The sequence below is a fragment of the Oncorhynchus keta genome, chromosome 29, assembly GCF_023373465.1.
Source record: "Oncorhynchus keta strain PuntledgeMale-10-30-2019 chromosome 29, Oket_V2, whole genome shotgun sequence".
In the NCBI taxonomy this organism is placed as follows: domain Eukaryota; kingdom Metazoa; phylum Chordata; class Actinopteri; order Salmoniformes; family Salmonidae; genus Oncorhynchus; species Oncorhynchus keta.
This window is the reverse complement of record NC_068449.1, coordinates 1,164,311-1,188,616: the sequence shown is the minus strand read 5'-3', so window position 1 is coordinate 1,188,616 and position 24,306 is coordinate 1,164,311. Positions and strand designations below refer to the sequence as shown.

At 42.9% G+C, this 24,306-nt stretch overlaps 1 protein-coding gene across 1 annotated transcript in view; it reads left to right on the top strand.

The window, feature by feature from the left end:
- The window catches only part of map3k9 (mitogen-activated protein kinase kinase kinase 9), an 89,736-nt gene that overhangs the window by 40,690 nt on the left and 24,740 nt on the right, over nucleotides 1-24,306 (top strand). Inside the window, exon 3 of the mRNA XM_052485490.1 lies at nucleotides 17,861-18,056. Coding sequence (XP_052341450.1) covers nucleotides 17,861-18,056 — 196 coding nt within the window. The remainder of the gene's footprint in view (nucleotides 1-17,860; nucleotides 18,057-24,306) is intronic.

The following is a 24,306-nucleotide window of genomic DNA, read 5'->3' as shown; positions in this document are numbered from 1 at the left end:
TAATCCAGGCGTAACCCAGGTGAATGTCTTCTAATCCAGGCGTAACCCAGGTGAATGTCTTCTAACCCAGGTGTAATCCAGGTGAATGTCTTCTAACCCAGGTGTAATCCAGGTGAATGTATTCTAACCCAGGTGAATGTTTTCTAATCCAGGTGTAATCCAAGTGAATGTCTTCTAACCCAGGTGTAATCCAGGTGAATGTCTTCTAACCCAGGTGTAATCCAGGTGAATGTCTTCTAACCCAGGTGTAATCCAGGTGAATGTCTTCTAACCCAGGTGAATGTGTTGTAATCCAGGTCAATGTCTTCTAATCCAGGTGTAATCCAGGTGAATGTCTTCTAACCCAGGTGTAATCCAGGTGAATGTCTTCTAACCCAGGTGTAATCCAGGTGAATGTCTTGTAATCCAGGTGAATGTCTTCTAATCCAGGTGAATGTCTTCTAATCCAGGTGTAATCCAGGTGAATGTCTTGTAATCCAGGTGAATGTCTTCTAATCCAGGTGAATGTCTTCTAATCCAGGTGTAATCCAGGTGAATGTCTTCTAATCCAGGTGAATGTCTTCTAACCCAGGTGTAATCCAGGTGAATGTCTTCTAACCCAGGCGAATGTCCTCTAATCCAGGTGAATGTCTTGTAATCCAGGTGAATGTCTTCTAATCCAGGTGAATGTCTTCTAATCCAGGTGAATGTCTTCTAATCCAGGTGTAATGTCTTCTAATCCAGGTGAATGTCTTCTAATCCAGGTGTAATCCAGGTGAATGTCTTGTAATCCAGGTGAATGTCTTCTAATCCAGGTGAATGTCTTCTAATCCAGGTGTAATCCAGGTGAATGTCTTCTAACCCAGGCGAATGTCCTCTAATCCAGGTGAATGTCTTCTAATCCAGGTGTAATCCAGGTGAATGTCTTCTAATCCAGGTGAATGTCTTCTAACCCAGGTGTAATCCAGGTGAATGTCTTCTAACCCAGGCGAATGTCCTCTAATCCAGGTGAATGTCTTGTAATCCAGGTGAATGTCTTGTAATCCAGGTGAATGTCTTGTAATCCAGGTGAATGTCTTCTAATCCAGGTGAATGTCTTCTAATCCAGGTGTAATCCAGGTGAATGTCTTGTAATCCAGGTGAATGTCTTCTAATCCAGGTGAATGTCTTCTAATCCAGGTGTAATCCAGGTGAATGTCTTCTAATCCAGGTGAATGTCTTCTAACCCAGGTGTAATCCAGGTGAATGTCTTCTAACCCAGGCGAATGTCCTCTAATCCAGGTGAATGTCTTGTAATCCAGGTGAATGTCTTCTAATCCAGGTGAATGTCTTCTAATCCAGGTGTAATCCAGGTGAATGTCTTCTAACCCAGGTGAATGTCTTCTAATCCAGGTGTAACCCAGGTGAATGTCTTCTAACCCAGGTGTAATCCAGGTGAATGTCTTCTAACCCAGGTGAATGTGTTGTAATCCAGGTCAATGTCTTCTAATCCAGGTGTAATCCAGGTGAATGTCTTCTAACCCAGGTGTAATCCAGGTGAATGTCTTCTAACCCAGGTGTAATCCAGGTGAATGTATTCTAGCCCAGGTGAATGTCTTCTAATCCAGGTGTAATCCAGGTGAATGTCTTCTAATCCAGGTGAATGTCTTCTAACCCAGGTGTAATCCAGGTGAATGTCTTCTAACCAAGGTGTAATCCAGGTGAATGTCTTCTAACCAAGGTGTAATCCAGGTGAATGTCTTCTAATCCAGGTGTAATCCAGGTGAATGTCTTCTAACCCAGGTGTAATCCAGGTGAATGTCTTCTAACCCAGGTGTAATCCAGGTGAATGTCTTCTAATCCAGGTGAATGTCTTCTAACCCAGGTGTACTCCAGGTGAATGTCTTCTAATCCAGGTGTAATCCAGGTGAATGTCTTCTAACCCAGGTGTAATCCAGGTGAATGTCTTCTAACCCAGGTGTAATCCAGGTGAATGTCTTCTAATCCAGGTGTAATCCAGGTGAATGTCTTCTAACCCAGGTGTAATCCAGGTGAATGTCTTCTAATCCAGGTGAATTTCTTCCAACCCAGGTGTAATCCAGGTGAATTTCTTCTAATCCAGGTGTAATCCAGGCGAATGTCTTCTAACCCAGGTGAATGTCTGCTAATCCAGGTGTAATCCAGGTGAATGTCTTCTAACCCAGGTGAATGTCTTCTAACCCAGGTGAATGTCTTCTAACCCAGGTGAATGTCTTCTAATCCAGGTGTAACCCAGGTGAATGTCTTCTAACCCAGGTGTAATCCAGGTGAATGTCTTCTAACCCAGGCAAATGTCCTCTAATCCAGGTGAATGTCTTGTAATCCAGGTGAATGTCTTGTAATCCAGGTGAATGTCTTCTAACCCAGGTGAATGTCTTCTAATCCAGGTGAATGTCTTCTAATCCAGGTGAATTTCTTCTAACCCAGGTGTAATCCAGGTGAATTTCTTCTAATCCAGGTGTAATCCAGGTGAATGTCTTCTCACCCAGGTGAATGTCTTCTAATCCAGGTGTAACCCGGGTGAATGTCTTCTAACCCAGGTGTAATCCAGGTGATTGTCTTCTAACCCAGGTGAATGTGTTGTAATCCAGGTGAATGTCTTCTAATCCAGGTGTAATCCAGGTGAATGTCTTTTAACCCAGGTGTAATCCAGGTTAATTTCTTCTAACCCAGGTGTAATCCAGGTGAATGTCTTCTAACCCAGGTGAATGTCTTCTAATCCAGGTGAATGTTTTCTAACCCAGGTGAATGTCTGCTAATCCAGGTGTAATCCAGGTGAATGTCTTCTAACCCAGGTGTAATCCAGGTTAATTTCTTCTAACCCAGGTGTAATCCAGGTGAATGTCTTCTAACCCAGGTGAATGTCTTCTAACCCAGGTGAATGTCTGCTAATCCAGGTGTAATCCAGGTGAATGTCTTCTAACCCAGGTGAATGTCTGCTAATCCAGGCGTAATCCAGGTGAATGTCTTCTAACCCAGGTGTAATCCAGGTGAATGTCTTCTAACCCAGGTGTAATCCAGGTGAATGTCTTCTAATCCAGGTGTAATCCAGGTGAATGTCTTCTAATCCAGGTGTAATCCAGGTGAATGTCTTCTAATCCAGGTGTAATCCAGGTGAATGTCTTCTAATCCAGATGAATATCTTCTAACCCAGGTGTAATCCAGGTGAATGTCTTGTAATCCAGGTGAATGTCTTCTAACCCAGGTGTAATCCAGGTGAATGTCTTCTATCCCAGGTGTAATCCAGGTGAATGTCTTCTAACCCAGGTGTAATCCAGGTGAATGTCTTGTAATCCAGGTGAATGTCTTCTAATCCAGATGAATGTCTTCTAACCCAGGTGTAACCCAGGTGAATGTCTTCTAACCCAGGTGAATGTCTTCTAATCCAGGTGTAATCCAGGTGAATGTCTTCTAACCCAGGTGTAATCCAGGTGAATGTCTTCTAACCCAGGTGAATGTCTTCTAACCCAGGTGTAATCCAGCTGAATGTCTTCTAACCCAGGTGTAATCCAGGTGAATATCTTCTAACCCAGGTGTAATCCACATGAATGTCTTTTAATCCAGGTGTAATCCAGGTGAATGGCTTCTAACCCAGGTGTAAACCACGTGAATGTCTTCTAATCCAGGTGAATGTCTTCTAACCCAGGTGTAATCCAGGTGAATGTCTTCTAACCCAGATGTAATCCAGGTGAATGTCTTCTAATCCAGGTGTAATCCAGGTGAATGTCTTCTAACCCAGGTGTAATCCAGGTGAATGTCTTCTAATCCAGGTGAATGTCTTCTAACCCAGGTGTAATCCAGGTGAATGTCTTGTCTTCTAATCCAGGTGTAATCTAGGTGAATGTTTTCTAATCCAGGTGAATGTCTTCTAACCCAGGTGTAATCCAGGTGAATGTATTCTGATCCAGGTGTAATCTAGGTGAATGTTTTCTAATCCAGGTGAATGTCTTCTAACCCAGGTGTAATCCAGGTGAATGTCTTCTAATCCAGGTGTAATCCAGGTGAATGTCTTCTAACCCAGGTGTAATCCAGGTGAATGTCTTCTAATCCAGGTGAATTTCTTCTAACCCAGGTGTAATCCAGGTGAATTTATTCTAATCCAGGTGTAATCCAGGTGAATGTCTTCTAACCCAGGTGAATGTCTTCTAATCCAGGTGTAACCCAGGTGAATGTCTTCTAACCCAGTTGTAATCCAGGTGAATGTCTTCTAACCCAGGCGAATGTCCTCTAATCCAGGTGAATGTCTTGTAATCCAGGTGAATGTCTTGTAATCCAGGTGAATGTCTTGTAATCCAGGTGAATGTCTTGTAATCCAGGTGAATGTCTTGTAATCCAGGTGAATGTCTTCTAACCCAGGTGAATGTCTTCTAATCCAGGTGAATGTCTTCTAATCCAGGTGCATTTCTTCTAACCCAGGTGTATTCCAGGTGAATTTCTTCTAATCCAGGTGTAATCCAGGTGAATGTCTTCTAACCCAGGTGAATGTCTTCTAATCCAGGTGTAACCCAGGTGAATGTCTTCTAACCCAGGTGTAATCCAGGTGAATGTCTTCTAACCCAGGTGAATGTGTTCTAATCCAGGTGTAATCCAGGTGAATGTCTTCTAATCCAGTTGTAATCCAGGTGAATGTCTTCTAACCCAGGTGTAATCCAGGTTAATTTCTTCTAACCCAGGTGTAATCCAGGTGAATGTCTTCTAATCCAGGTGAATGTTTTCTAACACAGGTGAATGTCTTCTAACCCAGGTGAATGTCTGCTAATCCAGGTGTAATCCAGGTGAATGTCTTCTAACCCAGGTGAATGTGTCTAATCCAGGTGTAATCCAGGTGAATGTCTTCTAATCCAGGTGTAATCCAGGTGAATGTCTTCTAACCCAGGTGTAATCCAGGTTAATTTCTTCTAACCCAGGTGTTATCCAGGTGAATGTCTTCTAACCCAGGTGTAATCCAGGTGAATGTCTTCTAATCCAGGTGAATGTCTTCTAACCCAGGTGTAATCCAGGTGAATGTCTTCTAACCCAGGTGAATGTCTTCTAATCCAGGTGTAATCCATGTGAATGTCTTCTAATCCAGGTGTAATCCAGGTGAATGTCTTCTAACCCAGGTGAATGTCTTCTAATCCAGGTGTAATCCAGGTGAATGTCTTCTAACCCAGGTGTAATCCAGGTGAATGTCTTCTAACCCAGGTGAATGTCTGCTAATCCAGGTGTAATCCAGGTGAATGTCTTCTAACCCAGGTGAATGTCTGCTAATCCAGGCGTAATCCAGGTGAATGTCTTCTAACCCAGGTGTGTTCCAGGTGAATGTCTTCTAACCCAGGTGAATGTCTTCTAATCCAGGTGTAATCCAGGTGAATGTCTTCTAACCCAGGTGTAATCCAGGTGAATGTCTTGTAATCCAGGTGAATGTCTTCTAATCCAGGTGAATGTCTTCTAACCCAGGTGTTATCCAGGTGAATGTCTTCTAACCCAGGTGTCATCCAGGTGAATGTCTTCTAATCCAGGTGTAATCCAGGTGAATGTCTTCTAACCCAGGTGTAATCCAGGTGAATGTCTTCTAATCCAGGTGTGATCCAGGTGAATGTCTTCTAACCCAGGTGTAATCCAGGTTAATTTCTTCTAACCCAGGTGTAATCCAGGTGAATGTCTTCTAACCCAGGTGAATGTCTTCTAACCCAGGTGAATGTCTTCTAATCCAGGTGAATGTTTTCTAACCCAGGTGAATGTCTTCTAACCCAGGTGAATGTCTGCTAATCCAGGTGTAATCCAGGTGAATGTCTTCTAACCCAGGTGAATGTCTGCTAATCCAGGCGTAATCCAGGTGAATGTCTTCTAACCCAGGTGTAATCCAGGTGAATGTCTTCTAACCCATGTGTAATCCAGGTGAATGTCTTCTAACCCAGGTGAATGTCTTCTAATCCAGGTGTAATCCAGGTGAATGTCTTCTAACCCAGGTGAATGTCTTCTAATCCAGGTGTAATCCAGGTGAATGTCTTCTAATCCAGGTGTAATCCAGGTGAATGTCTTCTAATCCAGGTGAATGTCTTCTAACCCAGGTGTAATCCAGGTGAATGTCTTCTAACCCAGGTGTAACCCAGGTGAATGTCTTCTAACCCAGGTGAATGTCTTCTAATCCAGGTGTAATCCAGGTGAATGTCTTCTAACCCAGGTGTAATCCAGGTGAATGTTTTCTAATCCAGGTGAATGTCTTCTAACCCAGGTGTAATCCAGGTGAATGTCTTCTAACCCAGGTAAATGTCTTCTAATCCAGGTGTAATCCAGGTCAATGTCTTCTAATCCAGGTGTAATCCAGGTGAATGTCTTCTAACCCAGGTGTAATCCAGGTGAATGTCTTCTAATCCAGGTGTAATCCAGGTGAATATCTTCTAACCCAGGTGTAATCCAGGTGAATGTCTTCTAATCCAGGTGTAATCCAGGTGAATGGCTTCTAACCCAGGTGTAATCCAGGTGAATGTCTTCTAATCCAGGTGAATGTCTTCTAACCCAGGTGTAATCCAGGTGAATGTCTTCTAACCCAGGTGTAATCCAGGTGAATGTCTTCTAATCCAGGTGAATGTCTTCTAACCCAGGTGTAATCCAGGTGAATGTCTTGCCTTCTAATCCAGGTGTAATCTAGGTGAATGTTTTCTAATCCAGGTGAATGTCTTCTAACCCAGGTGTAATCCAGGTGAATGTCTTCTAACCCAGGTAAATGTCTTCTAATCCAGGTGTAATCCAGGTGAATGTCTTCTAACCCAGGTGAATGTCTTCTAATCCAGGTGTAATCCAGGTGAATGTCTTCTAACCCAGGCGAATGTCTTCTAATCCAGGTGTAATCCAGGTGAATGTCTTCTAATCCAGGTGAATGTCTTCTAATCCAGGTGAATGTCTTCTAATCCAGGTGAATGTCTTCTAACCCAGGTGTTATCCAGGCGAATGTCTTCTAACCCAGGTGTAATCCAGGTGAATGTCTTCTAATCCAGGTGTAATCCAGGTGAATGTCTTCTAACCCAGGTGTAATCCAGGTGAATGTCTTCTAACCGAGGTGTAATCCAGGTGAATGTCTTCTTACCCAGGTGAATGTCTTCTACTCCAGGTGTAATCCAGGTGAATGTCTTCTAATCCAGGTGTAATCCAGGTGAATGTCTTCTAACCCAGGTGTAATCCAGGTGAATGTCTTCTAACCCAGGTGAATGTCTTCTAATCCAGGTGTAATCCAGGTGAATGTCTTCTAACCCAGGTGTAATCCAGATGAATGTCTTCTAACCCAGGTGTACTCCAGGTGAATATCTTCTAACCCAGGTGTAATCCAGGTGAATGTCTTCTAATCCAGGTGTAATCCAGGTGAATGGCTTCTAACCCAGGTGTAATCCAGGTGAATGTCTTCTAATCCAGGTGAATGTCTTCTAACCCAGGTGTAATCCAGGTGAATGTCTTCTAACCCAGGTGTAATCCAGGTGAATGTCTTCTAACCCAGGTGTAATCCAGGTGAATGTCTTCTAACCCAGGTGTAATCCAGGTGAATGTCTTGTCTTGTAATCTAGGTGAATGTTTTCTAATCCAGGTGAATGTCTTCTAACCCAGGTGTAATCTAGGTGAATGTCTTCTAACCCAGGTGTAATCCAGGTGATTGTCTTCTAATCCAGGTGTAATCCAGGTGAATGTCTTCTAACCCAGGTGTAATCCAGGTGAATGTCTTCTAACCCAGGTGTAATCCAGGTGAATGTTTTCTAATCCAGGTGAATGTCTTCTAACCCAGGTGTAATCCAGGTGAATGTCTTCTAACCCAGGTGAATGTCTTCTAACCCAGGTGAATGTCTTCTAATCCAGGTGTAATCCAGGTGAATGTCTTCTAACCCAGGTGTAATCCAGGTGAATGTCTTCTAACCCAGGTGTAATCCAGGTGAATGTCTTCTAACCCAGGCGAATGTCTTCTAATCCAGGTGTAATCCATATGAATGTCTTGTAACCCAGGTGAGTGTCTTCTAACCCAGGTGAATGTCTTCTAATCCAGGTGAATGTCTTCTAATCCAGGTGAATGTCTTCTAACCCAGGTGTTATCCAGGTGAATGTCTTCTAACCCAGGTGTAATCCAGGTGAATGTCTTCTAATCCAGGTGTAATCCAGGTGAATGTCTTCTAACCCAGGTGTAATCCAGGTGAATGTCTTCTAATCCAGGTGTAATCCAGGTGAATGGCTTCTAACCCAGGTGTAATCCAGGTGAATGTATTCTAACCCAATGTAATCCAGGTGAATGTCTTCTAACCCAGGTGTAATCCAGGTGAATGTCTTCTAACCCAGGTGAATGTCTTCTAACCCAGGTGAATGTCTTCTAATCCAGGTGTAATCCAGGTGAATGTCTTCTAACCCAGGTGTAATCCAGGTGAATGTATTCTAACCCAGGTGTAATCCAGGTGAATGTCTTCTAACCCAGGCGAATGTCTTCTAATCCAGGTGTAATCCAAGTGAATGTCTTCTAATCCAGGTGTAATCCAGGTGAATGTCTTCTAATCCAGGTGAATGTCTTCTAATCCAGGTGAATGTCTTCTAACCCAGGTGTTATCCAGGTGAATGTCTTCTAACCCAGGTGTAATCCAGGTGAATGTCTTCTAACCCAGGTGTAATCCAGGTGAATGTCTTCTAACCCAGGTGTAATCCAGGTGAATGTCTTCTAACCGAGGTGTAATCCAGGTGAATGTCTTCTTACCCAGGTGAATGTCTTCTACTCCAGGTGTAATCCAGGTGAATGTCTTCTAATCCAGGTGTAATCCAGGTGAATGTCTTCTAACCCAGGTGTAATCCAGGTGAATGTCTTCTAACCCAGGTGAATGTCTTCTAATCCAGGTGTAATCCAGGTGAATGTCTTCTAACCCAGGTGTAATCCAGATGAATGTCTTCTAACCCAGGTGTACTCCAGGTGAATATCTTCTAACCCAGGTGTAATCCAGGTGAATGTCTTCTAATCCAGGTGTAATCCTGGTGAATGGCTTCTAACCCAGGTGTAATCCAGGTGAATGTCTTCTAATCCAGGTGAATGTCTTCTAATCCAGGTGAATGTCTTCTAACCCAGGTGTAATCCAGGTGAATGTCTTCTAATCCAGGTGTAATCCAGGTGAATGTCTTCTAACCCAGGTGTAATCCAGGTGAATGTCTTCTAATCCAGGTGTAATCTAGGTGAATGTTTTCTAATCCAGGTGAATGTCTTCTAACCCAGGTGTAATCCAGGTGAATGTCTTCTAACCCAGGTGTAATCCAGGTGAATGTCTTCTAATCCAGGTGTAATCCAGGTGAATGTCTTCTAACCCAGGTGTAATCCAGGTGAATGTCTTCTAACCCAGGTGTAATCCAGGTGAATGTCTTCTAACCCAGGTGTAATCCAGGTGAATGTCTTGTCTTCTAATCCAGGTGTAATCTAGGTGAATGTTTTCTAATCCAGGTGAATGTCTTCTAACCCAGGTGTAATCCAGGTGAATGTCTTCTAACCCAGGTGAATGTTTTCTAACCCAGGTGAATGTCTTCTAATCCAGGTGTAATCCAGGTGAATGTCTTCTAACCCAGGTGTAATCCAGGTGAATGTCTTCTAACCCAGGTGAATGTCTTCTAACCCAGGTGAATGTCTTCTAATCCAGGTGTAATCCATATGAATGTCTTGTAACCCAGGTGAGTGTCTTCTAACCCAGGTGAATGTCTTCTAATCCAGGTGAATGTCTTCTAATCCAGGTGAATGTCTTCTAACCCAGGTGTTATCCAGGTGAATGTCTTCTAACCCAGGTGTAATCCAGGTGAATGTCTTCTAATCCAGGTGTAATCCAGGTGAATGTCTTCTAATACAGGTGTAATCCAGGTGAATGGCTTCTAACCCAGGTGTAATCCAGGTGAATGTATTCTAACCCAATGTAATCCAGGTGAATGTCTTCTAACCCAGGTGTAATCCAGGGGAATGTCTTCTAATCCAGGTGAATGTCTTCTAACCCAGGTGTAATCCAGGTGAATGTCTTGTCTTCTAATCCAGGTGTAATCTAGGTGAATGTTTTCTAATCCAGGTGAATGTCTTCTAATCCAGGTGTAATCCAGGTGAATGTCTTCTAACCCAGGTGAATGTCTTCTAACCCAGGTGAATGTCTTCTAATCCAGGTGTAATCCAGGTGAATGTCTTCTAAACCAGGTGTAATCCAGGTGAATGTCTTCTAACCCAGGTGAATGTCTGCTAATCCAGGTGTAATCCAGGTGAATGTCTTCTAACCCAGGTGAATGTCTGCTAATCCAGGCGTAATCCAGGTGAATGTCTTCTAACCCAGGTGTGTTCCAGGTGAATGTCTTCTAACCCAGGTGAATGTCTTCTAATCCAGGTGTAATCCAGGTGAATGTCTTCTAACCCAGGTGAATGTCTTCTAACCCAGGTGTAATCCAGGTGAATGTCTTGTAATCCAGGTGAATGTCTTGTAATCCAGGTGAATGTCTTCTAATCCAGGTGAATGTCTTCTAACCCAGGTGTTATCCAGGTGAATGTCTTCTAACCCAGGTGTCATCCAGGTGAATGTCTTCTAATCCAGGTGTAATCCAGGTGAATGTCTTCTAACCCAGGTGTAATCCAGGTGAATGTCTTCTAATCCAGGTGTGATCCAGGTGAATGTCTTCTAACCCAGGTGTAATCCAGGTTAATTTCTTCTAACCCAGGTGTAATCCAGGTGAATGTCTTCTAACCCAGGTGAATGTCTTCTAACCCAGGTGAATGTCTTCTAATCCAGGTGAATGTTTTCTAACCCAGGTGAATGTCTTCTAACCCAGGTGAATGTCTGCTAATCCAGGTGTAATCCAGGTGAATGTCTTCTAACCCAGGTGAATGTCTGCTAATCCAGGCGTAATCCAGGTGAATGTCTTCTAACCCAGGTGTAATCCAGGTGAATGTCTTCTAACCCATGTGTAATCCAGGTGAATGTCTTCTAACCCAGGTGAATGTCTTCTAATCCAGGTGTAATCCAGGTGAATGTCTTCTAACCCAGGTGAATGTCTTCTAATCCAGGTGTAATCCAGGTGAATGTCTTCTAATCCAGGTGTAATCCAGGTGAATGTCTTCTAATCCAGGTGAATGTCTTCTAACCCAGGTGTAATCCAGGTGAATGTCTTCTAACCCAGGTGTAACCCAGGTGAATGTCTTCTAACCCAGGTGAATGTCTTCTAATCCAGGTGTAATCCAGGTGAATGTCTTCTAACCCAGGTGTAATCCAGGTGAATGTTTTCTAATCCAGGTGAATGTCTTCTAACCCAGGTGTAATCCAGGTGAATGTCTTCTAACCCAGGTAAATGTCTTCTAATCCAGGTGTAATCCAGGTCAATGTCTTCTAATCCAGGTGTAATCCAGGTGAATGTCTTCTAACCCAGGTGTAATCCAGGTGAATGTCTTCTAATCCAGGTGTAATCCAGGTGAATATCTTCTAACCCAGGTGTAATCCAGGTGAATGTCTTCTAATCCAGGTGTAATCCAGGTGAATGGCTTCTAACCCAGGTGTAATCCAGGTGAATGTCTTCTAATCCAGGTGAATGTCTTCTAACCCAGGTGTAATCCAGGTGAATGTCTTGTAATCCAGGTGAATGTCTTCTAATCCAGGTGAATGTCTTCTAACCCAGGTGTAATCCAGGTGAATGTCTTGCCTTCTAATCCAGGTGTAATCTAGGTGAATGTTTTCTAATCCAGGTGAATGTCTTCTAACCCAGGTGTAATCCAGGTGAATGTCTTCTAACCCAGGTAAATGTCTTCTAATCCAGGTGTAATCCAGGTGAATGTCTTCTAACCCAGGTGAATGTCTTCTAATCCAGGTGTAATCCAGGTGAATGTCTTCTAACCCAGGCGAATGTCTTCTAATCCAGGTGTAATCCAGGTGAATGTCTTCTAATCCAGGTGAATGTCTTCTAATCCAGGTGAATGTCTTCTAATCCAGGTGAATGTCTTCTAACCCAGGTGTTATCCAGGCGAATGTCTTCTAACCCAGGTGTAATCCAGGTGAATGTCTTCTAATCCAGGTGTAATCCAGGTGAATGTCTTCTAACCCAGGTGTAATCCAGGTGAATGTCTTCTAACCGAGGTGTAATCCAGGTGAATGTCTTCTTACCCAGGTGAATGTCTTCTACTCCAGGTGTAATCCAGGTGAATGTCTTCTAATCCAGGTGTAATCCAGGTGAATGTCTTCTAACCCAGGTGTAATCCAGGTGAATGTCTTCTAACCCAGGTGAATGTCTTCTAATCCAGGTGTAATCCAGGTGAATGTCTTCTAACCCAGGTGTAATCCAGATGAATGTCTTCTAACCCAGGTGTACTCCAGGTGAATATCTTCTAACCCAGGTGTAATCCAGGTGAATGTCTTCTAATCCAGGTGTAATCCAGGTGAATGGCTTCTAACCCAGGTGTAATCCAGGTGAATGTCTTCTAATCCAGGTGAATGTCTTCTAACCCAGGTGTAATCCAGGTGAATGTCTTCTAACCCAGGTGTAATCCAGGTGAATGTCTTCTAACCCAGGTGTAATCCAGGTGAATGTCTTCTAACCCAGGTGTAATCCAGGTGAATGTCTTGTCTTGTAATCTAGGTGAATGTTTTCTAATCCAGGTGAATGTCTTCTAACCCAGGTGTAATCTAGGTGAATGTCTTCTAACCCAGGTGTAATCCAGGTGATTGTCTTCTAATCCAGGTGTAATCCAGGTGAATGTCTTCTAACCCAGGTGTAATCCAGGTGAATGTCTTCTAACCCAGGTGTAATCCAGGTGAATGTTTTCTAATCCAGGTGAATGTCTTCTAACCCAGGTGTAATCCAGGTGAATGTCTTCTAACCCAGGTGAATGTCTTCTAACCCAGGTGAATGTCTTCTAATCCAGGTGTAATCCAGGTGAATGTCTTCTAACCCAGGTGTAATCCAGGTGAATGTCTTCTAACCCAGGTGTAATCCAGGTGAATGTCTTCTAACCCAGGCGAATGTCTTCTAATCCAGGTGTAATCCATATGAATGTCTTGTAACCCAGGTGAGTGTCTTCTAACCCAGGTGAATGTCTTCTAATCCAGGTGAATGTCTTCTAATCCAGGTGAATGTCTTCTAACCCAGGTGTTATCCAGGTGAATGTCTTCTAACCCAGGTGTAATCCAGGTGAATGTCTTCTAATCCAGGTGTAATCCAGGTGAATGTCTTCTAACCCAGGTGTAATCCAGGTGAATGTCTTCTAACCCAGGTGTAATCCAGGTGAATGTCTTCTAACCCAGGTGTAATCCAGGTGAATGTATTCTAACCCAATGTAATCCAGGTGAATGTCTTCTAACCCAGGTGTAATCCAGGTGAATGTCTTCTAACCCAGGTGAATGTCTTCTAACCCAGGTGAATGTCTTCTAATCCAGGTGTAATCCAGGTGAATGTCTTCTAACCCAGGTGTAATCCAGGTGAATGTATTCTAACCCAGGTGTAATCCAGGTGAATGTCTTCTAACCCAGGCGAATGTCTTCTAATCCAGGTGTAATCCAAGTGAATGTCTTCTAATCCAGGTGTAATCCAGGTGAATGTCTTCTAATCCAGGTGAATGTCTTCTAATCCAGGTGAATGTCTTCTAACCCAGGTGTTATCCAGGTGAATGTCTTCTAACCCAGGTGTAATCCAGGTGAATGTCTTCTAATCCAGGTGTAATCCAGGTGAATGTCTTCTAACCCAGGTGTAATCCAGGTGAATGTCTTCTAACCGAGGTGTAATCCAGGTGAATGTCTTCTTACCCAGGTGAATGTCTTCTACTCCAGGTGTAATCCAGGTGAATGTCTTCTAATCCAGGTGTAATCCAGGTGAATGTCTTCTAACCCAGGTGTAATCCAGGTGAATGTCTTCTAACCCAGGTGAATGTCTTCTAATCCAGGTGTAATCCAGGTGAATGTCTTCTAACCCAGGTGTAATCCAGATGAATGTCTTCTAACCCAGGTGTACTCCAGGTGAATATCTTCTAACCCAGGTGTAATCCAGGTGAATGTCTTCTAATCCAGGTGTAATCCTGGTGAATGGCTTCTAACCCAGGTGTAATCCAGGTGAATGTCTTCTAATCCAGGTGAATGTCTTCTAATCCAGGTGAATGTCTTCTAACCCAGGTGTAATCCAGGTGAATGTCTTCTAATCCAGGTGTAATCCAGGTGAATGTCTTCTAACCCAGGTGTAATCCAGGTGAATGTCTTCTAATCCAGGTGTAATCTAGGTGAATGTTTTCTAATCCAGGTGAATGTCTTCTAACCCAGGTGTAATCCAGGTGAATGTCTTCTAACCCAGGTGTAATCCAGGTGAATGTCTTCTAATCCAGGTGTAATCCAGGTGAATGGCTTCTAACCCAGGTGTAATCCAGGTGAATGTCTTCTAACCCAGGTGTAATCCAGGTGAATGTCTTCTAACCCAGGTGTAATCCAGGTGAATGTCTTGTCTTCTAATCCAGGTGTAATCTAGGTGAATGTTTTCTAATCCAGGTGAATGTCTTCTAACCCAGGTGTAATCCAGGTGAATGTCTTCTAACCCAGGTGAATGTTTTCTAACCCAGGTGAATGTCTTCTAATCCAGGTGTAATCCATATGAATGTCTTGTAACCCAGGTGAGTGTCTTCTAACCCAGGTGAATGTCTTCTAATCCAGGTGAATGTCTTCTAATCCAGGTGTAATCCATATGAATGTCTTGTAACCCAGGTGAGTGTCTTCTAACCCAGGTGAATGTCTTCTAATCCAGGTGAATGTCTTCTAATCCAGGTGAATGTCTTCTAACCCAGGTGTTATCCAGGTGAATGTCTTCTAACCCAGGTGTAATCCAGGTGAATGTCTTCTAATCCAGGTGTAATCCAGGTGAATGTCTTCTAATACAGGTGTAATCCAGGTGAATGGCTTCTAACCCAGGTGTAATCCAGGTGAATGTATTCTAACCCAATGTAATCCAGGTGAATGTCTTCTAACCCAGGTGTAATCCAGGGGAATGTCTTCTAATCCAGGTGAATGTCTTCTAACCCAGGTGTAATCCAGGTGAATGTCTTGTCTTCTAATCCAGGTGTAATCTAGGTGAATGTTTTCTAATCCAGGTGAATGTCTTCTAATCCAGGTGTAATCCAGGTGAATGTCTTCTAACCCAGGTGAATGTCTTCTAACCCAGGTGAATGTCTTCTAATCCAGGTGTAATCCAGGTGAATGTCTTCTAAACCAGGTGTAATCCAGGTGAATGTCTTCTAATCTAGGTGAATGTCTTTTAACCCAGGTGTATGTTTAGGTACACCTGGAGATGCATATATCTGTGTTGGTGAAAACATACAGTGGCTTGTGTAAGTATTTGTCCCCCTTGGCATTTTTCCTATTTTGTTGCCTTACTATAATAATATAATATATATGCCATTTAGCAGACGCTTTTATCCAAAGCGACTTACAGTCATGTGTGCATACATTCTACGTATGGGTGGTCCCGGGGATCGAACCCACTACCCTGGCGTTACAAGCGCCATGCTCTACCAACTGAGCTACAGAAGGACCACAACCTGGAATTAAAATAGATTTTTGGGGGGCGGGGTTGTGTCATTTGATTTACACAACATGCCTACCACTTTGAAGATGCAAAATATTTTTTGTGAAAAAAATAAACAAAAAAATAAAACTTGAGCGTGAATAATTATTCACCCCTCCCAAAGTCGATACTTTGTAGAGCCACCTTTTAAGAGCAATTACAGCTTCAAGTATCTTGGGATATGTCTTGGCACATCTAGCTAGGGATTTCTGTTCATTCTTCAAGGCAAAACTGCCTTCTTTAAGTTTTACCACAGATTCTCAATTGAATTCAGGTCTGGGCTTTGACTTGGCCATTCCAAGACATTTAAATGTTTCCCCTTAAACCACTCGAGTGTTGCTTTAGCAGTATGCTTAGGGTCATTGTCCTGCTGGAAGGTGAACCTCTCACCCAGTCTCAAATCTCTGGGAGACTGAACCAGGTTTCCCTCAAGAATGTCCCTTTATTTAGCACCATCCATCATTCCTCCAGTTCTGACCTGTTTCCCTGCTGATGAAAAACATCCCCACAGCATGATGCTGCCACCACCATGCTTCACTGTGGGGATGGTGTTCTCGGGGTGATGAGAGGTGTTGGGTTTGTGCCAAACATAGCATTTCCCTTGATGGCCAAAAAGCTTATTGTTTTATTTAAGCAATGACTTTTTTTTCTGGCCACTCTTCCATAAAGCCAAGTTCTGTGGGGTGTACGACTTAAAGTGGTCCTATGGACAGATACTCCAATCAACGCTGTGGAGCTTTGCAGCTCCTTCGGGGTGATCTTTGGTCTCTTTTGTAGCCTCTCTGATTAATGCCCTCCTTGCCTGGTCCGTGAGTTTTGGTGGGTGGCCCTCTCTTGGCAGGTTTGTCGTGGTGCCATATTCTTTCACTTTTGAAATAATGGATTTAATGGTGCTCCGTGGGATGTTCAAAGTCTCTGATATTGTTTTATAACCCAACCCTGATCTGTACTTCTCCACAACTTTGTCCCTGACCTGTTTGGAGAGCTTATTGGTCTTCATGGTGCCGCTTGCTTGGTGGTGTTGCAGACTCTGGGGCCTTTCAGAACAGGTGTATATATACTGAGGTCATGTGACACATAGATTGCACACAGGTGGACTTTATTTGACTAAATATGTGACTTCTGAAGGTAATTGGTTGCACCAGATCTTATTTAGGAGCTTCATAGCAAAGGGGAGGAGCTTCATAGCAAAGGGGAGGGGCTTCATAGCAAAGGGGAGGAGCTTCGTAGCAAATGGGAGGAGCTTCATAGCAAAGGGGAGGAGCTTCATAGCAAAGGGGGTGAATGCATATACACACACCACTTTTCTGTTTTTTTTTTCACTTCACCAATTTGGACAATTTTGTGTATGTCCATTACATGAAATCCAAATAAAAAAATCAATTTAAATTACTGGTTCTAACGCAACAAAATAGGAAAAACGCCAAGGGGGTTAATACTTTTGCAAGGCACTGTACACCTGGGAAGACCTACACCTGGGTTGATGAAGACCTACACCTGGGTTGATGAAGACCTACACCTGGGTTGATGAAGACCTACACCTGGGTTGATGAAGACCTACACCTGGGTTGATGAAGACCTACACCTGGGTTGATGAAGACCTACACCTGGGTTGATGAAGACCTACACCTGGGTTGATGAAGACCTACACCTGGGTTGATGAAGACCTACACCTGGGTTGATGAAGACCTACACCTGGGTTGATGAAGACCTACACCTGGGTTGATGAAGACCTACACCTGGGTTGATGAAGACCTACACCTGGGTTGATGAAGACCTACACCTGGGTTGATGAAGACCTACACCTGTGTTGATGAAGACCTGTCCCTGGTTTGATGAAGACCTACACCTGGGTTGATGAAGACCTACACCTGGGTTGATGAAGACCTGTCCCTGGTTTGATGAAGACCTACACCTGGGTTGATGAAGACCTACACCTGGGTTGATGAAGACCTACACCTGGGTTGATGAAGACACCTGGGTTGATGAAGACCTACACCTAGGTTGATGAAGACCTACACCTGGGTTGATGAAGACCTACACCTGGGTTGATGAAGACCTACACCTGGGTTGATGAAGACCTACACCTGGGTTGATGAAGACCTACACCTGGGTTGATGAAGACACCTGGGTTGATGAAGACCTACACATATCACAATAATCAGAATAATAAACATGTATTGCATTTTTCTGAACCCTAATAATCAGCTAATCAATAATCTGTATGTTTTCGATGTGTAAAATCAATCATTTCAGCTTCTAATGATACAATGTCCTGTACTGATTCCTGATTTGGTTCATTTTCATTCTTCTTGTTTAACAGGTGTGTCTCCAGGAGCCGACACTGTGCCTGGTGATGGAGTTTGCCCGGGGAGGACCGCTGAACCGAGCCCTGTCAGGGAAACGTATCCCACCATGCACCCTGGTAGACTGGGCCGTGCAGATCGCCCGTGCCATGCACTACCTCCACTGTGAGGCCATCGTCCCCGTCATACACAGAGACCTCAAGTCTAGCAACAGTAAGAGAACGTTTATATAGTGATATTGTAATAACATATTAGTAACAGGGTAGTAACAGGGTAGTAACAGGGTAGTAACATGGTAATAGCATAGTAGTAACATAGTAATAACAGGGTAGTAATGTAGTAATAACGTGGTAATAACATAGTAGTAACAGTAGTAACAGGGTAGTAATGTAGTAATAACATGTAATAGCATAGTAACACCATAGTAATAGTATAGTATTAACAGGGTAGTAATGTAGTGATAATGTAGTAGTAACATGGTAATAACATAGTAATATAGTAGTGACATGGTAGTAATATAGTAATAACATAGTAATACTGTAGTAGTAACATAATAGTAACATGATAATACTGTAGTAGTAACAGGGTGGTAACCTACTAGTAATATAGTAATAACATGGTAGTGACACGGTAATAACATAGTAGTGACACAGTAATAACATAGTAATACTGTAGTAGTAACATAATAGTAACATGATAATACTGTAGTAGTAACAGGGTGGTAACCTACTAGTAATATAGTAATAACATGGTAGTGACACGGTAATAACATAGTAGTGACACAGTAATAACATAGTAATACTGTAGTAGTAACATAGTAGTAACATGGTAATAACATGTGCTAATATAGTAATAACATAGTAGTGACACAGTAATAACATAATAATACTGTCGTAGTAACATAGTAGTGACATGGTAGTAATATAGTAATAACATAGTAGTGACATGGTAGTAATATAGTAGTAACATAGTAGTGACATGGTAGTAATATAGTAGTAACATAGTAGTGACACAGTAATAACATAGTAATACTGTCGTAGTAACATAGTAGTGACATGGTAGTAATATAGTAATAACATAGTAGTGACATGGTAGTAATATAGTAATAACATAGTAGTGACATGGTAGTAATATAGTAATAACATAGTAGTGACATGGTAGTAATATAGTAATAACATAGTAGTGACATGGTAGTAATATAGTAATAACATAGTAGTGACATGGTAGTAATATAGTAATAACATAGTAGTGACATGGTAGTAATATAGTAATAACATAGTAGTGACATGGTAGTAATATAGTAATAACATAGTAGTGACATGGTAGTAATATAGTAATAACATAGTAGTGACATGGTAGTAATATAGTAGTGACACAGTAATAACATAGTAATACTGTCGTAGTAACATAGTAGTGACATGGTAGTAATATAGTAATAACATAGTAGTGACATGGTAGTAATATAGTAGTGACACAGTAATAACATAGTAATACTGTCGTAATAACATAGTAGTGACATGGTAGTAATATAGTAATAACATAGTAGTGACACAGTAATAACATAGTAATACTGTCGTAGTAACATAGTAGTGACATGGTAGTAATATAGTAATAACATAGTAGTGACATGGTAGTAATATAGTAATAACATAGTAGTGACATGGTAGTAATATAGTAATAACATAGTAGTGACACAGTAATAACATAGTAATACTGTCGTAATAACATAGTAGTGACATGGTAGTAATATAGTAATAACATAGTAGTGACACAGTAATAACATAGTAATACTGTCGTAATAACATAGTAGTGACATGGTAGTAATATAGTAATAACATAGTAGTGACATGGTAGTAATATAGTAATAACATAGTAGTGACATGGTAGTAATATAGTAGTGACACAGTAATAACATAGTAATACTGTCGTAATAACATAGTAGTGACATGGTAGTAATATAGTAATAACATAGTAGTGACACAGTAATAACATAGTAATACTGTAGTAGTAACATAGTAGTGACATGGTAGTAATATAGTAATAACATAGTAGTGACATGGTAGTAATATAGTAATAACATAGTAGTGACATGGTAGTAATATAGTAGTGACACAGTAATAACATAGTAATACTGTCGTAATAACATAGTAGTGACATGGTAGTAATATAGTAATAACATAGTAGTGACACAGTAATAACATAGTAATACTGTCGTAGTAACATAGTAGTGACATGGTAGTAATATAGTAATAACATAGTAGTGACATGGTAGTAATATAGTAATAACATAGTAGTGACATGGTAGTAATATAGTAATAACATAGTAGTGACATGGTAGTAATATAGTAGTGACACAGTAATAACATAGTAATACTGTCGTAATAACATAGTAGTGACATGGTAGTAATATAGTAATAACATAGTAGTGACACAGTAATAACATAGTAATACTGTCGTAGTAACATAGTAGTGACATGGTAGTAATATAGTAATAACATAGTAGTGACATGGTAGTAATATAGTAATAACATAGTAGTGACATGGTAGTAATATAGTAATAACATAGTAGTGACACAGTAATAACATAGTAATACTGTCGTAGTAACATGGTAGTAATATAGTAATAACATAGTAGTGACACAGTAATAACATAGTAATACTGTAGTAGTAACATAGTAGTAACATGGTAATAACATGTACTAATATAGTAATAACATAGTAGTGACACAGTAATAACATAGTAATACTGTCGTAGTGACATGGTAGTAATATAGTAATAACATAGTAGTGACACAGTAATAACATAGTAATACTGTCGTAGTAACATAGTAGTAACATAGTAGTAACATGTGCATAACATTCAATGAATCACTTGTGTTGCACATAGCCGGGGGAAAGATGTTTTGAGTTGGGGGGTTCTGACTGCGGGGAGGGGAGTAGCCTGAGTATAGGTTAAGATTGGATAACAGTAGTCACTGCCTCCTAAATCCATTGCATAAATGGACAGCTATGTGATCCGTTGCGAGAGAAAAGCGCTCCCCTCGATCCAGCACCATCAGGTGGAAAGCGACACTCACTCGCGCCCCAACACTGCGACTACTGGGCTGGTGCTCTACCTCTTTGACAGGGGCAGGAGCAGGCCTTCGAGGCCAGGCAGAGAGAATGCCGTGTTCCTTATTTGATATTGGTCCCATTCCCTTTTCTCCGAAGTTTTAGAATTATAAACTAATAGAAAATAGAATCAATCAATCAGTCAATCAAATGTGTTTATAAAGCCCATTATATATCAGCTGATGTCTCAAAGTGCTGTACAGAAACCCCAGCCTAAAACCCCCAACAGCAAGCAATGCAGATGTAGAAGCACGGTGGCTAGGAAAAACTCCCTAGAAAGGCAGGAACCTAGGAAGAAACCTAGAGAGGAACCAGGCTATGAGGGGTGGCCAGTCCTCTTCTGGCTGTGCCGGGTAGAGAGGAACCAGGCTATGAGGGGTGGCCAGTCCTCTTCTGGCTGTGCCGGGTAGAGAGGAACCAGGCTATGAGGGGTGGCCAGTCCTCTTCTGGCTGTGCCGGGTAGAGAGGAACCAGGCTATGAGGGGTGGCCAGTCCTCTTCTGGCTGTGCCGGGTAGAGAGGAACCAGGCTATGAGGGGTGGCCAGTCCTCTTCTGGCTGTGCCGGGTAGAGAGGAACCAGGCTATGAGGGGTGGCCAGTCCTCTTCTGGCTGTGCCGGGTGGAGATTATAACAGTACAAGATGTTCAAACATTCATATATGACCAGCAGGGTCAAATAATAATAATCACAGTAGATGTAGAGGGTCAGCACCTCAGGAGTAAATGGCAGTTGGCTTTTCATAGCAGATCATTCAGAGTTAGAGACAGCAGGTGCGGTAGAGAGAGAGAGAGGGTTGAAAACAGCTGGTCTGAGACAGGTAGCACGTCCGGTGAACAGGTCAGGGTTCCATAGCCGCAGGCAGAACAGTTGAAACTGGAGCAGCAGCACAACCAGGTGGACTCAGGCCAGGTAGTTCTGAGGCATGGTCCTAGGGCTCAAGAGAGAGAGAGAGAGAGAATTAGAGGGCACTACTTAATTTTTAGGGATAGGCGTTCCGCTAGCGACCCACCTCGATAACATCCGGTGAAATTGCAGAGCACAAAATTCATGTGTCTGACTCCAAACTCCAACAACTGAATAGATGAGAGCATATCATGAGCGCACCTCTTACAAAACAGAGATGAGATCTCTCCATACAGAATGGGGCCCCAACACAGAGCTGAGATCTCTCCATGCAGAATGGGGCCCCAAAACAGAGCTGAGATCTCTCCATACAGAATGGGGCCCCAACACAGAGCTGAGATCTCTCCATACAGAATGGGGCCCCAACACAGAGCTGAGATCTCTCCATGCAGAATGGGGGCCAGAACAGAGCTGAGATCTCTCCATACAGAATGGGGCCCAAACACAGAGCTGATATCTCTCCATACAGAATGGGGCCCAGAACAGAGCTGAGATCTCTCCATGCAGAATGGGGCCCAGAACAGAGCTGAGATCTCTCCATACAGAATGGGGCCCAAACACAGAGCTGATATCTCTCCATACAGAATGGGGCCCAGAACAGAGCTGAGATCTCTCCATGCAGAATGGGGCCCAGAACAGAGCTGAGATCTCTCCATACAGAATGGGGCCCAGAACAGAGCTGAGATCTCTCCATACAGAATGGGGCCCAGAACAGAGCTGAGATCTCTCCATGCAGAATGGGGCCCAGAACAGAGCTGATATCTCTCCATGCAGAATGGGGCCTCAACACAGAGCTGAGATCTCTCCATACAGAATGGGGCCCAAACACAGAGCTGAGATCTCTCCATACAGAATGGGGCCCCAACACAGAGCTGAGATCTCTCCATGCAGAATGGGGGCCAGAACAGAGCTGATATCTCTCCATACAGAATGGGGCCCCAACACAGAGCTGAGATCTCTCCATACAGAATGGGGCCCAGAACAGAGCTGAGATCTCTCCATACAGAATGGGGCCCCAACACAGAGCTGAGATCTCTCCATACAGAATGGGGCCCAAACACAGAGCTGAGATCTCTCCATACAGAATGGGGCCCAGAACAGAGCTGAGATCTCTCCATACAGAATGGGGCCCAAACACAGAGCTGATATCTCTCCATACAGAATGGGGCCCAGAACAGGGCTGAGATCTCTCCATACAGAATGGGGCCCCAACACAGAGCTGAGATCTCTCCATACAGAATGGGGCCCCAACACAGAGCTGAGATCTCTCCATACAGAATGGGGCCCCAACACAGAGCTGAGATCTCTCCATACAGAATGGGGCCCCAACACAGAGCTGAGATCTCTCCATACAGAATGGGGCCCCAACACAGAGCTGAGATCTCTCCATACAGAATGGGGCCCCAACACAGAGCTGAGATCTCTCCATACAGAATGGGGCCCCAACACAGAGCTGAGATCTCTCCATACAGAATGGGGCCCCAACACAGAGCTGAGATCTCTCCATACAGAATGGGGCCCAAACACAGAGCTGATATCTCTCCATGCAGAATGGGGGCCAGAACAGAGCTGATATCTCTCCATACAGAATGAGGCCCCAACACAGAGCTGAGATCTCAACACACATGACACCTCACACTCGTTAGCCAAGTATTTTCTAAGTGGTACGAAAAACGTTAGGAGATCCCCAATAATACCCAGTTAGATGAGCATTGATATCAATACAACAATGAGAGTTGTAGAAAGTGTGTGTGTGTGTGTGTGTGTGTGTGTGTGTGTGTGTGTGTGTGTGTGTGTGTGTGTGTGTTAGCCCTGCAGGATCCCTTCACACCAAGCCTATTTGACAGGATTTGTCCCATGCTCAGTCCATGCCTTCCTATTGGCTACTTCCAGTCAACACAGGCAGTTTCTCTTCTCCCGTTGGCTTGTGGTTAGCCCCGTTCCCTTGGCTGTGAATGACTGTTTTGATGGTGACAAGGCCAATAGCATCATCGTATCAGTAAAGTGACAGGTCCATCCATCCCAGATACACCCTGTTAATGTACGTAAGCCCAGGTCCAGGGGGCATCCCCACACTATTAGGTTGTTGTTTACCTGGTGAGCACTGGCAGAGCCCCCCCCGCGCGCGCATGGCGAAGGTGCCTATGAGCTTTGGGGGCCCCAACCCTTGGAGGCCGGACCCCCTAAATAGCGTATGAACACGTCGTAAGCCATTAATTATTTTGTAGGAATTACAGGAAATTCACTTTAAAACCGCAATATTTTCTCTCAGCCTCATGACAAAATGTGTAGAATAGCAGGAACATTTTTATTTGTATTTTTATCAAGGATTCTTCAAAGTTGGGACAATCCTAGTCAGGCAAGGAAACAATGTTTTTTTTCTTTCATGTAATAAAAAAAAGGTGTTGCATTATTTGCGCTTAAAATGTGCATTTAGTGGAATTTTATA